This window comes from Mustelus asterias, chromosome 19 (genome assembly GCF_964213995.1).
Source record: "Mustelus asterias chromosome 19, sMusAst1.hap1.1, whole genome shotgun sequence".
Taxonomy (NCBI): Eukaryota; Metazoa; Chordata; class Chondrichthyes; order Carcharhiniformes; family Triakidae; genus Mustelus; species Mustelus asterias.
The window spans coordinates 56,068,065-56,086,930 of NC_135819.1; the positions used below are offsets into that span (position 1 = coordinate 56,068,065).

At 42.8% G+C, this 18,866-nt stretch overlaps 1 protein-coding gene across 2 annotated transcripts in view; it reads left to right on the forward strand.

Annotated features, from left to right (window-relative positions):
* LOC144507961 (voltage-dependent calcium channel subunit alpha-2/delta-1) overlaps positions 1–18,866 on the forward strand; it is a 669,448-nt gene that overhangs the window by 575,593 nt on the left and 74,989 nt on the right. For both annotated transcript variants that reach the window (XM_078235568.1, XM_078235569.1), the window contains 2 exons: positions 4,491–4,551; positions 7,035–7,132. In XM_078235568.1, coding sequence (XP_078091694.1) covers positions 4,491–4,551; positions 7,035–7,132 — 159 coding nt within the window. The remainder of the gene's footprint in view (positions 1–4,490; positions 4,552–7,034; positions 7,133–18,866) is intronic.

Consider the following 18,866-nt stretch of genomic DNA (forward strand, 5'->3'; position numbering starts at 1 on the left):
TTCAAACCCAATTTCCCCCCTCTATTTTTGCAATTTTGTGCATGACTTCAGATTGAATTGACATTCTAATTTACACTTCCGGGTTTAGACTCTATCCACTCTGGTAAAGGTTCTTCACTCTGATCGGTTCATAGAATTCCTACAGTGCAGAAGGAGGCCGTTTGGCCCATCAAATCTGCACTGGCAACAATCCCATCCGGACCCTATCCCATAACCTCGCGTATTTACACTGCCAATCCCCCACCACTAAGGCGCAAGTTAGCATGGCCAGTCCACCTAACCTGCACATCTTTGGAGTGTGGGAGGAAGCCCACGCAGACACGGGGAGAATGTGCAAACTCCACACAGACAATCATCCGAGGCCGGAATCAAACCCGGGTCCCTGGCGCTGTGAGACAGCGGTGCTAACCACTGTGCCACCATGCCATTACACTGTTGCTTTCCCTGCGTACACAAGTTTCAGATACTCTGTAAAGGGAGGCACGCTGATTGCTTGTTGATAACAGTAAATTTGACTATAAAATCCCGCAGAACAATTATAAGCAACTGCAAGCTGTTTATTCAGAGCTGGCCACAAAATCCAGTCCATTTTACTTTAAGAAAATAATTTCCCCCCTCAACTGACTTTCTTTGGAAATTGAGTTTGATTTTTATTTAAATGAACTTTACAGAGGAAATACTCGCAGAAGTAATACAAGTCTCACCCACCCACTTTGCTGCTTTTCCTTGTTTCATCTTGCAACATAAATCTTTATTGCACTTAAGCATTTAAAAACTGTTGCAAAGTCAAAATAAAATGACAATGCTTACTTGCATGCATGTTATTTCAAGCCAGTCAGCAGCCTGAATGGCAACATCTTCAGCATATGCCCATTCTCTAACTCTTTCATACACAGCATGCCATCTAGCCTTGTGTTCTGAAGGGACCTTTACATCGTGCTCGGCTAACCCAAGACTCTGACACCTTCAGCACATCTGAGCAGCGAAACATTAAGACTATAGGGCAGGCAATGGTCAGCTTAGAATAATTGGGTCGAATTAATTTACCTGTTAATCTTTACGTTTTCCCATCCTGTGGCAATATGAATTTGGCAGATGGTTTGTCATACAGGTGAGACACGGCTGGGAACTAAACTGCCTAGCCTGAATCTACAAGAAATTTGTGAAATGTTAATCATAAATCTTCAGGGTTTCCAATTTACCGACCATTCAGCTTTCTGCTGGGTGAATAACGTCAGATCCCTCCTTTTAAATGTATCTCCAGCAAATTTTCTTAACAGACACGCAGAGGCAAAGATTGGCCCAGTACAGCCCAGGAAATCTATACCATTTTATTGCTGACCATAAAAAAATGATGGAAAGGGAAACTGTTTTGAAATCAGAATGAAAACTACTTCCCCCTTATTTCTGGGATTTACTCGTATATTTGTGGCACTATGAGAAGTGCTGCTTTCTTTCAAGAAAGTTTTCTCCGGAGTGATGTTTCACTCGGGCTGGGCTGAGGATGGCTCTTTGCCACAAAATTCTTGCAATTCCACCTGTTGTTTACATTGCTTTCCATCAAAATTTCTTTGCAGCTGCTTGTTACATAGCAACAGAATTCCCTCCTGCCGTTGAAGGGAAAGATTAAAATACACTTGGGGAGAAATTCAATGGAAGGCTGCTCATTTTGCGTCCATAAAATGGACAGTAGACATTCTAGCTTTGCCCTGTGCTCTGGAAATGGGTTAGACGTCACACTGGCTCGGATGATGTAAATACACCATTTGTTGGAGCACAAATACAAAATTTACATACAAGTGAATGGGACTGGTGCTGTGCAGAGTACATCGAGCTGTGATAGGTATTGAGTGGCCTAATCGGGCCTAAAGAGGGCATAGGTGATGTAGATTGTGTTCATCCTGGACTTCTGCCACTCGAGTATTTGAGCCACATTGCCCCTGTCACCCTCCCCTCTCCTCAAAACCCCAAGACCCAACCTGCTGGCCAACTCCGTGTGGCAACCAATCAATTTTGTGTCCTCCTCAACTGGCAAGCTGCAACTTGGCCCCTTTGGCCCTTGTTGTATGTTCGTTGCTCATTAGCAGTGTTTAAATGAAGCCTCAAAACAAATTTGGCCTGGGTTTTCAGCCAATGTGGCTTGGTGTCTGAAACACTTACTCCGCTAAACTTGTGTCCATTTTGGCTCCATGTTGAATTCTTCTGTAATTTTAAGGTGCCACTTATTAGGTAATGCTCTTTAATGGCAGTGATGTGAAAATGTTTAGCCCGTGGCTAGAAATAATTTGTATGACCACATTTGGAATATTGTGTGCAGTTCTGGTCACCTCACTATAAGAAGGATGTGGAAGTGCTGGAAAGAGTGCAAAGGAAATTTACCAGGATGCTGCCTGGTTTGGAGGGTGGGTCTTATGAGGAAAGGTTGAGGGAGCTAGGGCTGTTTTCTCTGGAGCGGAGGAGGTTGAGGGGAGACTTAATAGAGGTTTATAAAATGATGAAGGGGATAGATAGAGTGAACGTTCAAAGACTATTTCCTCGGGTGGATGGAGCTATTACAAGGGGGCATAACTATAGGGTTCATGGTGGGAGATCTAGGAAGGATGTCCGAGGTAGGTTCTTTACTCAGAGAGTGGTTGGGGTGTGGAATGGACTGCCTGCAGTGATAGTGGAGTCAGACACTTTAGGAACATTTAAGCAGTTATTGGATAGGCACATGGAACACACCAGGATGATAGGGAGTGGGATAGCTTGATCTTGGTTTCAGATAAAGCCCGGCACAACATCGTGGGCCGAAGGGCCTGTTCTGTGCTGTACTGTTCTATGTTCTATGGCGTTGACTAAATTTTCTCTTCAGCTGTTCTTTGGGCTATTATGAGGATTGTATTTTGGGTATTGTATGGGTGTGTAGTTTGGATATTTATTTTGTCAAGAGGATAGCCAATCTGCTCTATAGCCTTGCCAACTGCTGCTATGGATCAAACCTGGGAACTAGTCTGCTTCAAATTATTATTTATTTTACTTCCTGCCTGTTGGAAGCACTTTGGATGAGATCAGGAGCTGAACAGAATTGCTGTGCAAGTCCATGGTTCTGTCTACTGCTTCAACATGCTGCACCACAACACCAAGTCATTCTTATTTGACATTATAGCTTAGGGTGAGGAGAGACCAAAAAGCAATTGGATATAGTGATAAGGTGAGAAGGAAATCACTAAACGATATGATACGCACTGTACTCATTTTGTCTCGTGCATTTTACTGTTCTGGTTTACATTCGAACACTAATGCTGTAATTGGAAATTGCCTTTGGTCTTTCAGGCTGTTCAGTAGAAATGTAAATGTTACAGGCACATATAGGTCAATAACAGCCTTAGAATTGAAGAATACCATTTACAGCACATGGATAAGTTCAGAAGAATAATCAGATATAATTCAAACCGCAACTCTTTTGGAGATTGTGTTTCCATGCATTCATTTCTCAATTATGTGGGCCTCAATTCCTGCTTGTATACTTTCAAAGAACTGAATTTCTAAGACCCACAGCAAGGTCATTTACCATTATCTAAAAAAAACAAAGGTTTTAAAACTAGATTAATATCCAAAAATATATGTTTTAAAAAGTCATGATTTATAACGATGAGCAGAGACATGCACAATATGTTCAGCCTTTCATGTTAATTCATCCATATTTCAGACTGCAACTCATTCTACATTTCATTGAAGAATACTATTTGAGGGGGAGCTAAAGGTCCTTCACTTTTCAAAGGGGTGCAATGCTGCTTGTCATATTCAACTCTGCGCATGATATTACCTGCACCTCGGGCCTTAGCTATAACCAGACTTGTATTATCTTTGTGTTGAGATCCATTTGTTGCTCAGTAAACAGACCTTTCAATGATACAGCTTCTCGAAGGTAACGTTAATGGTGATCACATACAGTTTTCAGTCTGCAAGCGAGTGTGTCTTTTTTCAGACTTCTACTGTGCATTAAGTTTCCCAGTATAGCACAATATTTTTATTCAAGCACTCATTGAATAAAATATTGTTTATAATCCCTTCTACTTGACCCTTTTTCCTGTTCCCTGCTTTCTCTTTCTGATGGATTCTGACAGCCAAACACAAGGGCAAGTATCTTTTTGTTGGTCAATTTCCTCGTTGTATTGTCTATAGAGTATACTGTAATGCACTAGTGCTCCTATCCCTATTGGATATTCTCCTGTGTTTATCGTATCTGATCTTTATCTATTAGCTCTTGGTGTCCATTATCATTACATTAATAGCTTTAGCTTACTTATTTTATATGAAGTATTGTCTGCTGGCTGTGTATTTTCTATAATGCGGCACTTTTGTGAAAAAAAATTAGTTGGCGAATAATTATTTTTGCTATTTCGGTAAGAGGAAAGTCTGTTCAAACTGTTCCATATCGAGGTCTGGCTACCTATAAGGTACAAGCAGAAGGAATAATGAGCACCTTAACAATTGTTTCTTTTCAGACTTAGAATCAATAATGCCCGATAACTTCGACACCACAGGATATGTGTATCTCGCCCCAAGGTAGCTCTGTTTAATGCTTTGTTTTGAGAGCGCATGTAAAGCATGACTGTTTGTGGAAGAAGGGGCTTTGACTTGCTGTAACCTAGGAGCTGCTGGCACTGGGATGACCGACTTTAGAGGCGTCCAGGCTGCTGCCAACTTCGGGAGATCTCCGGATTTTTGGACAGGATTTGAAAAATGTTGAGGTTGGCCTGTGGTAAAGAGTTTCCTTTTTGTCCACTTTCAGCAACAGGTTCAAATCCTATAGAAGGGAAATGTGTTTTTCACAGGCAAAGAGTTAGAGTCATTCACTGAGTTCTCAGCGCTCTTAGCATTCCCACACATCCTAGGTCCTGGCAGCAACAAGGTGCCTGGGAACCTTATAAAATATGCAGTGTTTTTGAACATACCAAATTTGAATGAATCTATAAGTACTGATTTCAATAAAAATGTACTCCGACAATCTATTATTGCACTGAGAATATTTGTTCATTGGAATTATTTAATTTTTGGCATTCATATACCAACACAAAGGAAAAGGCTATGGTTGTGAATAGAAGTTCTAACATCTTTCTTAGTTCCCCCAAGACTTCAATTAGAATCATAGAATCCCTACAGTACAGGAGGAGGCCATTCCTCCAATCGAGCCTGCACTGACAGCAATCCCACCCGGGCCCTATCCCCGTAACCCCACATATTTACCCCACTAATTCCACCTGACACAAGGGGCAACTTAGCATTACCGAGCCACATAACCTGCACATTTTTCGACATTAGGAGGGAATAAACTGAAACAAGAACGTCGGACGATGCAGATGGGAAGCAAAGAAATCAAAACATAAGAGCAGAGAAGAAAGAAAGAAGTAAAAATATTTTTGAAGGACATTTTTTGAAAAAAGCAGATGCGTCAGATTGTCTCGAATGGCTGCTCATTGCCTGGACTTCTATGGTAATAATGTTCTGGGTCCAATTATTTAAGATTAACACAAAGGTCAGTCAGCGCTATATTTCAAGTGGGACCTTTGTCATAATGTTACAGAGTCAGCAGCGCACATAGAGCATGGAATAGTGACAATTCCACATTTCCAGAGCAATATAAACTGAAAGCATTACAGCATAATGGAGGTTCTTTCACAACAAAACAAGCACCAATTTATAAGTACGAGTACAAAATTGATTCGCTGCAAGAGACATATTAACCAATTTCCACAGCTCTTGATAGTTAAACGGGAGAATCGCTGAAGCAAATTTTTAAATTGACAGCACATGGATCTCGGCAATCATGCAATTATATTCGCAAGTGTCCTTATTGAATGAGCTGCACACTGTGGTAGAAGCCTTTCATCATTCCATTTAAATGTTTTCCTGTTCTAACCTTCAAAGCAGGAGAAGAGACGTACGAGAGCGGAGTGAGCATTACACTCTGCAGCAGAAAGAGAGTATCAGAAACATGAGAAAATGGTGAAAAACCTGTTTTTAATAGCCGTTGCCTCGGGCCCCTGTTTAACTTCTCTTTACACTTTGAATTCAACAAGAAATAGAATCAAATGTCTTTTTGTTGGAACATACTGTAATACGGTAGCTGTAGCATTGGCAGATTTAAATATTGGCTTTGAGAGTGGAAAACCACTCTCTCTTGTTCAGTGATTGCTGAGTGAGATGTTAGTGGAAAACCCTCGCTTAAGTTAACTTTTTACTCACAGAAGCGCATGAATTTTTGGCAGAGATAATTAGGCCCCTCTGATTAGCCAAATGGATAAGTTTGCTGCAACATGTTACAAATCAGGACAATCCTGGTTTTAACTCCTGCTCTCTGCTGAGTCAACTGATCTTAATTGGGGAATAGGAGCTGAGACCCATCTTGGACTAAAGAGTGTGAATCATCCAGGTTTCCAACTCTCATGTCCACCACACCACACCCACCCCCCACCAACCCACCCCCAAACATGGAATAGCAACTTGGATAAGGTATTAGCATGTGACTGACATTCACAGGCCTGCCCCTCCACGCGAACCATTCCCTCAGGAAAGGAAAGGGACTGAAGTCACGAGAGAATGTGAATTCTGGGAATAAGTACCATCTTTCTGACAGTCATTGGGTTGTGATGACCCCAGCAACAGGTCACGCAGAATTCGATCAGGCAGATAGACACAACAGGAAATAAGAGCATTTAAAATTTGATGCAAATAAAACACCCTGATGATAATTTAAAGGTGGAGAATAGATGTTTTAAAAAACTAATTACCTATGGCTGGTTGGCAAGTGGAATCTTCTAACCATAGTTGGCACCTTTTGCGCCTAATCCTGTTGATGTTGTTCCGTAGTCAGTGTCTTTTACGTCTTTTTGAGATTGCTGTGCTTTGTGTGCTGTGATGTGTTGTGTCAATTGTCCTCATCATTCGTCTCGTTGCCCCTGTGGTTGTGTGTGTATTCTGGTAGTGACCGTATCCGTTTACATATGGGAAAGCTGTTATACTGTGTATGTGTTAACAATGCCTTTCAGGGAATACTGCAATGGACTGACTCCTTCAATCAACAATTCAGCATTCCTGGAGAACTTTATCAATTTTATTGACCGGCAAACTCCAAATTCTCCAGACTGTAAGTACCATTTGTCCTTGGTAATACATTTAATATATTTAAAGTGCTTTTGTTGAGATTGAGAAGAGGCGGTCAAAGACTCAAAGCCCTCATTGTAAGACTACAATGAGTGAAAAGAGTTAAGGCAAGGATGATTAATATAGTAGTGGTTAGACAAAAACTAGTCTGGGTTTAAGAGTCCATGGAGGAAGGAAAAAGAAAGAGATCCCTTTTCTCTGCAATGCACAGTTTACTGTAGTTAGCAGCACTGTAATGCTGGATGATTTTATTCATGATTTTGACAACTTCCATTGCTTTAGACCATTGGGGTTGGAATTGTATGGAGCAGAGCTTGCACTTATATCGTTGGCACCTTGTTGCAGCAGCACAATAATATGCAACAGAATGAATGAGCTAATTAAGAGCAACAAGGTAACTGAATGTTGCATATGATCAGAGAGATACCTGTCTAACATTAGGCAGGTAATCCTGTCTGAAATGCAGGTGGCGGGAACAAGTTACTGTGCATTATGATGGGGCACCAGTTCTGGACCCTGGAAAAGAAAACAAATCACAGTAAGTACCTGACGTGCAAGTTTATTTCTGCCTCTGTAATATGTACTTGGCATTCTAACAAAAAGCCTGCAGTCCTAATGTGGTGATATGGGAACACAATGTTGCTACTCATTTCAAATGTTCCTTTCAACAAAGCATTCGGTAAAGCAATTCTTCACAACCGTTTGATGGAGAATGTGTTGAGGTATAAGGTTATCCTTCAGAAGTTTCCTTTGTTTATCACTTCGCTTCCTGGGATGGTTGCACCTTTACACAAAGTGGGTGAGACCTTATAGAATAGAATTATAGAATCCTACAGTGCAGAAGGAGGCCATTCGACCCATCGAGTCTACACTGACCACAAGCCCACTTGGGCCCTATCCCCACAGCCCCATGCATTTACCCTTGCTAGTACCCCTGACACTAAGGGGCATTTTAGCATGGCCAATCCACCTAACCCGCACACCTTATTTTGTACAAGTGAGTGATCATCACTGATTGACTGAACTTCACTCGAAATTTATCTGTGTAGACAGATATTCTGGATGGTATTCACACAAGGGAACCTCAGACAAGTTAATATAGTCATTGCTGATGTGTACCCATAATTTAGTCATCTAGCCATTTCTCATTGCTAAGAAATAGTTACACTCTCTCAAAAGGCTTGCATTTAAATCTGGCCTTAAACAACCAAGATCGCAGCTACGGTGACGAAATTAGGGAGAAGGTAGTTGCCATGCAAAGAAGAAATGTACGGTGCAAACTTTTCCAGGCATTATAGTTTTAAAAAGTTCATTCCTAGGATTGAGCATTGCTATCAATGGCAAACATTTATTATCCAGCCCTAATTGCCTTTGACAAGATGGCCGCATGCTGCCTTCTTGAACCATCATCATCTATGTGATGAGCTGCTGCTCTTGGAACTAAAATGAGAGATTTCTGCACTCAGAGGCTTGTGAATTTTTGGAATTCTCTAACCCAGAGAGGTGTGACTAGTCAATTGATAGGAATGTTTACGACTGAGTGATGAGGCTTTTTTTAACACCGAGGGATTCGAGGGAGATGGGATCACGTGAGAAGGTGGAGGTGAGGGCGAAATTTTTGTGGTGATCTTGTTAAATTGCAAAGCTGAGTAAATGAATTGTGAGGCCGACTCCTGTGCATATTTCTTGTATTCGGTTGGGAGTCCAGATTTTTCACCCAGCAACGATGAAGTTGCTGAAATGTATCCAAGTCAGCTTGATGTGCAGCTGAAGAGGGGAACTTGGGGGTGTTCCCATTCACCTCTTGCTCCTGTCTTTCTAAGTAGTGGAGAGAGTGGATATTTACAATGTTGGATGTGATGCCAATCAGTGGATTGCTTTGTCCTGGATAGCATTGAGCTTATTTAGCTGTTGCGACATGGTGGCACAGTGGTTAGCACTGCTGCCTCACAGCGCCAGGGACTCCGGTTCTATTCTGGCCTTGGGTGACTGTGTGGAATTTTTATGTTCTCCCCATGTCTGCGTGGGTTTCCTCTGGTTGCTCTGGTTTCTCCCACAGTCCAAAAGTGTGCTGGTTAGGTTGATTGACCATGCTAAATTGCCCCTTGGTGTCACAAGATGTACAGGTTAGATGGATTAGCCATGGTAAGTGTGGGCTATTATGGGGATAAAACGAGAAAGAGGGTCTGGGTAAGATGCTCTGTCAGAGAGTCGGTCCAGACCCAATGGATCGAATGGCCTCTTCTGCACAGGAGGGATTCTATGATTCTAAATTCTGAGATTTTGGTGCAGGATACTGAATATATCCCTGTGCCAGGATCAGTTTAAGATCCAGTGTTTAGGCAGAAAGTGGCTCATGCCATGAATCTACCTGAGAATATTGATTGTCAACTTTGGTATTCTGGGAGGATGGGATCCAATAAGTTGAAGATCCTTCATCTAAACTGAACTGAGATATTTATTGTAAAAAAAAATTCTAAATTCTGTGTATGTTGGACTGTTAACTGTTGTAGAATTTAAACACCCTGTGTGGTCTGTGGTTTCCTGCTCAGGAAACACAGCCTGCGCCATGTTCCAAATTGCCATGACTCTTTCAGTAGTCAATTGGATGAGGCCTAATGTTTACTCCCCTTGTTTGGGGCTAACAGTTAGGGTCAGTTCAATCTATAATGCAGACTAGTAATTGCTGCTAAAAACAAGTGAAGAGTTTGAGCTGACAATTGAACTGTAGATGAAAAAACAGCTGGAGTTTCATCAATATCGCGTTTTGACGACATGAGGAGGGAGGCGATGGCCTAGTGGTATTATCACTAGACTATTAATCCAGAAACTCAGCTAATGTTCTGGGGACCTGCGTTCGAATCCCGCCACGGCAGATGGTGAAATTTGAATTCAATAAAAAAATATCTGGAATTAAGAATCTGCTGATGACCATGAAACCATTGTCAATTGTTGGGAAAACCCATCTGGTTCATTAATGTCCTTTAGGGAAGGAAACCTACTGTCTTTACCTAGTCTGGCCTACATGTGACTCCAGAGCCCCCACAGCAATGTGGTTGACTCTCAACTGCACTCGGGCAACTAGGGATGGGCAATAAATGCTGGCCAGCCAGCGACACCCATGACCCACGAACAAATAAAAAAAAACTCTAATTGTGGGACTTGTCTATCTGCTTTTAGATGAGTGTGTGTTTTTAAAAACGGGATAGAATTTAAAATGATTTAAAAGCTGGAGAATTCTATCAGGATAAATACAAAATAATTGAAAAGACAGATTTTGTTTGATTGGTTCTTAAGCTTTGTACATCATTTGGAATGCAGGAAGAGCCATCACTTTTATTGAGGATGCACCAAGTGAGTTAGTGTATCACGACTTGTTTCAGTAACTGGGCTGGAAAGGGAAAAGAGAGAGAATTCAGCAAAGTGAAAGGATGAGAGACTGGACTGGGATAAGAAATGACTGGATTGCGATAGAACAGAAAAAGGTACAATTCAGCTGGGGACAAAAAAATACTAAATTGGGTGAAACAGACCTCAAGGCAATACTTTTTCCAGTCAGGAAACTTGTTTATCATGCTTTTTCATCACTTGCCGTCTGTTAATGACCATTCCTCGAGGTGTTGATCTTAATCCCAATATTTGCTTTGATTTTGGCCACAGGATTTAGATCTTCCCTCTGCACAAATGAAAATAGCCATCTTCCATCGCAAAGGCATTCCACACTTTTTTGCTTCATTGAGAACATGCAATGTCACTTTCACCCTTGATAGAAAGAAATAAGTTGCTCTTTACTCAGTGTGCTAACTAAATGCTGGCTTCCAAACAGAAAAACAAATTGTACATAATTAAGGATAGGCAGTCAGCTATGGATGTCCCAGTTCCCATGACCCAATGAGTATGTGGTCCTAATTGGATGTGATCCGCTTGTGCTGTGGATAAAGGGGAATCAGTAGATGTACTGTTCTTAGATTTCCAGAAGGCATTTGATGAGGCGCCACATCAAAGGTTATTGCGGAAAATAGAAGCTCACAGTGTAGTGGGCAACATACTGGTATGGATTGAAGATTGGCTAGCTGACAGGAAGCAGAGTTGGTGTAAATGGGTCTTTTTCTGGTTGGCAGGATGTGATGCCACAGGGATCAGTGCTTGGGGCCTCAACTTTTTACAATTTATGTAAATGACCTGGATGAAGGGACTGAAAGTTTAGTTGCTAAATTTGTTGACGCCACAAAGATAGGTAGGAAAATGAATCATGAAGAGGATGCAAGGAGACTACAAAGGGACAAAGGTTAAGAGAGGAAGCAAAACTTTGGCAAATGGAGGACAATATGAGTAAATGTGAAGTCATCCATTTTGTTACTTAAGCGGTAAGAGCTCAGAGCTCTGAAATGCAGAGGAATCTGGATGTCCAAGTGCATGAATCACAAAAGGCTTGCATACAGGTACTGCAAGTCATTAGGAAAGCCAATATAATGTTATCACTTATTGTGAGGGTAACTGATTACAGAAGTAGAGAGTTTATGCTTCACTTTACAGGACATTGGTAAGACCACATTTAGAGTATCGTGTAGTGTCGCTCTCCTTTTTTAAGGAAAGATGTAAGTGCATTCGAAGCAGTTCGGAGAAAGTTTTACAAGACTAATACCAAGACTGGGCGGGTTGTTTTATGAGGAAAGGTTGGAGAGGTTAGGTTTGTATCTACTAGAGTTTAGAAGGCGTCTTGATTAAAACCTTTAAGATCCTCGGGGGAATTGCTAGGGTCGATGTGGAGAGGATGTTTCCTCTTGTCGGAGAATTTAGAACTAGGCGTCACTATTTCAAAATAAGGGGTTGCTCATTTAAGATGAGGAGAATTTTTTTCTCTGAGGGTCATGAGTCTCAGGAACTCTTCCTCAAAAGGCAGTGGAAGCAGAATCTTTGAATATTTTAAAGGCAGAGCTAGATAGATCTTGATTAATAAGGGGGTGAAAGGTTATCGGGGGTGGACAGGAATGTGGGATAGAAGTTACAATCAGATTAGCCATGATCTTATTGAATGACAGAACAGGTTTGAGGGACCGAATGGCCTACTGCTGTTGCTGATTTGTCGAACAGATCTGGAATAACCTCATGAAAGCAAACAGACCACAACAACATGTTTTGTCCTGCTTGTAGATACTTCTACCAGGAGACCTGCTGTCATGATATGTCATGCTCATCCATCTTACGCCATCCTCACGCATCACACCACTTCGTGACGTCTGTCATTCAACGAGCCCTTGGTCTACCGCTCTTTCTGCTACCCAGTTCCCCTTTGTCCTCGAGGAAAGATCTCTGTAACTCTTCAACTTTTATCACATGCCCAACGCACTAACATTTTCTTTTTGGGATGCCATTTTGTTAGAGTTCTTTTTACTCCTGCAATTTCAAGCACCTCTTCGTTTGTCTTCCGATCTGTGTATGGAATTTAAGCATGGGTCTTAGCATCCTCATTTCAAAGGCCTTTCCACATAATTAAAAAGAAAATGCAAGGTGTGGGTTAACAATGAGTGACCGTGAGCTGGCAAATGAAACTTGGAAGTCACGCCAAAATATTTCCAGAAATGAGTAGTATGCTAGAAACATTGCTAAGTCATGGGTTAGACTATGCTCAGAACTTGGTGTTCTGCTTTGGTGATTACAGCACGAATTTGATGTGCGAGGATTAGAAAGTAGAAAAGAGTAATGAGATTGATCTCAAATATAGAAGAGAATATTGGAAAGAAAGCAATTACAGAATAGGATTAATCAAACCAAACACGATACAAACCGATGTAGATAAGGTAAACCTAGATTACTACATTAAGTGTGCAAGCAAAGTAGGAGCAGAGGAAATAAATGGATATTCATGAAATATCAATTTGAAATAGATATTTGAAAAAGTTGTTTACCTAAAGAGTGATTAATATTGGGAATAATGTCCCATTGTATAGGTAGAAGTATTCAGAATCTCAAGACATCTCAAATGACTTTCCAGCAAATGAAATACTTTTGAAACGTAGCCCCTGGTGTAGTGCAGACAGTTGACTGTTTTGACGGGAGAATTAATGGAATGGAAGAATGTGTGCCGGTGAGTCAATTGACCTTTTCAAAGTTCCAAGTCTGCAGTCAGCTTTATATTACGTGGGAGGCAATTTTCCCAGGCATGGGGAGAAGGGCTTGGGTCCGTGCAGGGAGTTGAATCCCCTTAGAAATTACGTTAGACAGGGTCCCTGACATCGTCCCGCCCGCTTATGAGTTGAAGGTGAATGGGGATCCAATTTGTGAAATCTTTCTTGACAATGGGAGAACATGATTTCTCAACATGTGATTGCTGTCATTTGGAGAGAAGAGCTTTTTCTGTGTAGCTGTCTTGTGTACATTAGCAATGATGTGCTGTGAGCAATGTAGCAACAGTTAAAGTGTAAATGCAGCTGGAATCCAAACTTAGACCTGACCTGATGTCAGAGTGAGAATACCTACAGTCTCATTCCTTCCTTTCAGAGTCATTCGGAGTTTGGCCCTGAACTGACATTCCACGGGGTGGGTTTTAACTATCCCCAATAAGACAATGGACAGCCCACCACCCAGCCTTTCTGACCAAGGAAAGGCCAGATCCATTCTGATGTTCACCCCCAAACATGCATCCCATTCTAGCTTGCCAGATTTGGGCTGATATTTAAAGTTTATTTATTCGTGTCAAGTAGGCTCACATGAACACTGCAATGAAGTTACTGTGAAAATCCCCGAGTCGCCACATTCCAGCGCCTGTTCGGGTAGACTGAGGGAGAATTTAGCATGGCCAGTGTGCCTAACCAGCCCGTCTTTCGGACTGTGTGAGGAAACCGGAGCACCCGGAGGAAACCCAGGCAAACAAAGAGAGAACATGCAGATTCCACACTGACAGTGACCCGAGCCGGGGATCAAACCGGGGTCGTGGCGCTGTGAGGCAGCAGTGCTAACCACTGTGCCACCGTGCCGCCCGTGATATGTAACCTCCGGGCAGCGAGGTAAGTCCTGGGGTGGTGTGGGAAGTGCAGGAGAAGTCATGAAGGCAGTATGATGCTGGGGTTGACAACGGCCGAGATTATTTTTTCTGGGGCCCTGTCATGTACGAATAATTTCAAACTTAGCTTTCAGGAACCCCTTAAACTGTATCATTAGTAAAACTGTTTGGAGAGTGCATGGCACATGCTCTGAACACTTCTGCCCCAAAATACCATGCATTCCATAGGACCCCTATTTCATATTAAAGAAGACCTCCTGCATGGTCAGGCTTACTTTTCGACCATGCCTTCATGAGATTGTGTGCTGGGATTGACGTAACAGTATCCATAGAGTTTCCAACTCCAGTGTGTTGAGTTGTATGATTACAGTCTGCTCATTGTGCCTCAGAGAGGATGGGAAGAAGCGAAAATAGAAAATCGGTCTTCTGGGTGAATGAGGAGAAAGAAACAAGAGAAGCCCCATTTTTAAGAGACGCCTAGATGAGTACATGGGACTTAATAGGATGGAGGGTTATAGTAGGCCTAAAAGGTAGGGATATGTTCGGCATAACTTGTGGGGCCGAAGGGCCTGTTTTGTGCTGTAGTTTTTCTATGTTTCTAAGCCCAATGTCAGGAATCTGGGTCGTGTGTCTTAAGGAGTCATGGTGCGCTTTCAAGAAATGTGTGAAATCTGAGCCCTGTAAGGTTGTTCTGAAGTACCTTCACTATGCTGGCAGGGCTTAGAGTTCTCACTTCTCAAATAACAATGGGGAAGCAGTGTGGCCTCGCAAACATCAATGCCTCTTGTGTTTACAAGAGTACCTGCGTTTCCTCAGGAGTTTCATTCGCAGCAGATGAAAGGAAAATTTCTTCTGCTGTTCGAACGTAAATAGGTGCTGATTCATCTCAGCTGTCAGAAGATTAGAACTGCATCCACCTCCACTTGGCATTTTGCTTCGTTAATTATAGTTTTATACCATGCGGCTCACTTCATATTTGGGTCCTCGTGATGCAGGCTTCTGAAGCTGCAAGTTTCCTTCTCTACATTTCAATGAGCCTAGACTGAGTTCAGATTCAATTGCCACAGAGGATATTATTAAACATTTATGATTGGACTTAATTGCATGAATTATTGTGACAGTCTTAATAAACATCAATTTATGATCCATAATAAACTAAAGTTCTGCCTGTGACTCTGTCTTGATTTTCTGTCACGTTATTTCCACCGCATTGCAGCTGTCACGCTTTTCTGTGAGGCTAAATTATTTCTGTTGGTTTTATTTGCCTCTGCTTTAAGTCCCCCAGGTTTGGTCTCCAAGGTGACCGGTGTTGACTCTTAACTTTGAGACTACCAGGTGGCAGGCAGTGTGTGAACCAGTGTCAGAGAGACATGGAAACTAGAAGCAGGAGTAGGCCATTCGGCCCTTCAGTCTGCTCCGCTACTCATGTTAATGGCTGATCATCAAATTCAATACCCCGATACCCCCTTCCCTGGTATATCCCTTGATCCCTTTAGCCCCATATATCTAATTTCTTCTTGAAATCACACGCTGTTTTGGCTTTAGCTACTTTCTGTGGTCGTGAATTCCACACATTCATCACTTTCTGGGTGAAGAATTTTCTTCTCACCTCAAGGTTATCCTCAAACTATGACCCCTAGTTCTGGACTCCCCCACCATCGAGAACATTCCTTTTGAATCTACCCTGTCTGATCCTGTTTGAGTTTTTTAAGTTTCAGGCTGGTATGGGCTGTACTTTGTGCACTCCCCTCCTCCCTCCAGCCGGTGTGTTCGAAGCAGGGTTGCTTGTAAAATGCCTTCCCACCCGCCTTGGCCTGTCGCCTATTTGACAATGAAGGTGGAAGGGTCAGGCAGTCTGACCAGCCCTTGGGCCTTGCAGTGAGGCACCTTTCTGTTTCCAGTGCCATCCTTTGCTAGTACCCACATTGCTGCCAGCTCTCATGGCCCTCATCGGTTCTCATCTGTTGCTGCTACTACCCTAAGTCTCAATTGCCCCCAGCTGCTCGCGTGGTTGAATCTTCACCTTCTGTGCCTCCCTCCTCAGGCCTCCAAACTTAGATACACCTGCCTTGCTCCCGCCCTACTGAGTGTGCCTGAGTCCACTCTGTCAACCTCTGACATCCTCTGACCTTTGGCAGGCAAGTGCAAAGGACTGTGTGGGGTACAGTTCAGTTGGTAGCAGGCAAAGGAAGAGATGGTGATCTAGAAGAGGGAACTAAGCAAAGAAGAATTGGTCTCCGCCAGCAGAGTCGACAAGTTTCTTGAGCACTGCCCTCCCCCTCCCCAAACACTGGGATTTCCACCACCTCCCACTCCACTGTGTTTCACACTGAGATTTAGCTTCTCGATCGTGCCAGAACACAAGAGCCTCCTCAGTACTGCCAGACAAAGGGACTCTCCATTGGTGAGCATGCTGTAGAGTCTCCCCGCGCTCGCTGCTGCCAAGTTGTAAGAGTCCACCTCAAAGATGCACAAGCCTCAGGGATCTTCGAGTGAGGTCGCCCCCAAATTCTGACACCCCAGTTTTAATGGAAAACAGATTTCTGCTCCACCATCTGTAAGCCCACAGCCGTCTCCTCCTCCAGCCACAGAACCACAGACATTTCACACATTTAGTGCTTTTAACACAGTGAAAATAACCTGAGGCACTTCACCGGAGCATTATCAGACAAGATTTGACACAGAGGTATGCCGGGATGTATTAGAACAGTTTGGTCAAAGGATAGGTTTTAAGGACTCTGGTGAATGCTGTAAGATTACAACAGCACTCTACAATGCTGCCAAATTCCACAATGATTTCTCATTGCTGCTTTGTAGGAAGGAGAAAAGGCAAGAGGATCAAATCAGGATAAAACTGGCCTTTAAATGTTGCAGAGGCCACAGAGTCTTGAGAAAGGCATGTTATTTCAGGAGTATTTGGGAGAGTTGCACTATTTTGCTACTGGGACAATAAATGATCAGTTCAGCCAGACTAAGCTAAAACAGGGGATTCTTTAAATTGGTTTTCAACAAGTGGGGCAATTTAAAAAAAAGTTTTACTTTATTATCTTTGTTTTTGCTATTTCTGTCACCAGGGCATTTTTCTTGTTGCAAAAGTAAAGCTAAGTAAGTGGCCCTTTGGGAGGCGCAGTGGTTAGCACTGCTGCCTCACAGTGCCAGGGACCCGGGTTCAATTCCGGCCTTGGGTGACTGTCTGTGTGCAGTTTGCACGTTCTCCCCATGTCTGCGTGGGTTTTCCCCGGGTGCTCCGGTTTCTTTCCGCACTCCAAAGATGTTAAGTTAATTGGCCATGTTAAATTGCCCCTTAGTTTCAGGGGGATTAGCAGGGTAAATATGTGGGGTTAAGGGGATAGGGTCTGATCATAAGACTGGAGGAATTGTTTTATTCCCTGAATAAAGAACAAGGAACAGTACAACACAGGAACAGGGCCTTCGGCCCACCAGGTCTGTGCCAACACAGATCCCTCTCTAATCTAATATTTTCTTGCCTCTATGCGGCCCATTTCCCTCTATTCCCTGCCTATTCATGTATCTATCCACATGCCTCTTGAACGTTGTTATAGAATTTGCTTCCACCACCTCCTCCAGCAGCGCGCTCCAGGCATTCACCACTCTCTGTGTGAAAGCTTGCTCCTTACATCTCTTTTAAACTTTCCCCCTCTCACTTTCAACTTATGCTCCCATATAATTGACCTTCGATCCTGGGAAAAAGATTCTGACTCTCCACTCTATCCAAGCCTGTCATAATCTTGTAAACCTCCATCAGGTTCCCCTCTCATTCTCCGACATTCCAATGAAAATAATCCAAGTTTGTTCAACCTTTCTTCATAGTCTATATCCTCCAAAGCAGTGAACATCCTGGCAAATCTATTTATTCCCCTTTGCTTCCCCTTTCCCCCTTTTTCAAAATTTTACCTCTCTCCCACGCATCCCCCATCCCCCCCCCACCTTCCCCCACATCTTCATCTGTCACAGCTTACCCTCTGATTTCAGCTTCTCTGCTGTTTGGCCATTCACTCTCTGTGGACAACCATTAGCAGCCTTTTCCCTTGTTTTTGTGGCTATGACTCATCTTTCATTCCCTCACCCTGCAGTATAAATATCTCCCACTTTCTATGCCTTTTAACTTTGACAAAGGGTCATCTGGACTTGAAACATCAGCTCTTTTCTCTCCTTACAGATGCTGCCAGACCTGCTGAGATTTTCCAGCATTTTCTCTTTTGGTTTCAGATTCCAGCATCCACAGTAATTTGCTTTTATCCTGGTAAATCTCTTCTGCACCCTTTCCAATTTATCAACATCCTTCTGGTAGTGGGGTGACCAGAATTGTACACAATACTCCAAATGCGGCCTAACCAAAGTCTTATGCAGCTGCAACATGATTTTCCAATTCCTATACTCTATGCCTTGACCAATGAAGGTCCGCATGCCATATACCTTCTTGACCACCTTGTCCATCTGAGTTGTCACCTTTAGCGAACTGGATCTGCACGCCTAGATCCCTCTGTATGCTACTGTCTAAGGGCTTTGCCATTTACCGTATACTTTCCTTCCGCAGTAGACCTTCCAAATCGCCTCACATTTGCCCGGGTTAAATTCCAACTGCCATCTTTCGACCCAGGTCTCCAGCTGATTTATATCCCTGGGTTTCTATGAATGGTCAATCCCGGAACTACACAAGCAGCAATCCCAGTGATTGCACCAGATTCATGCC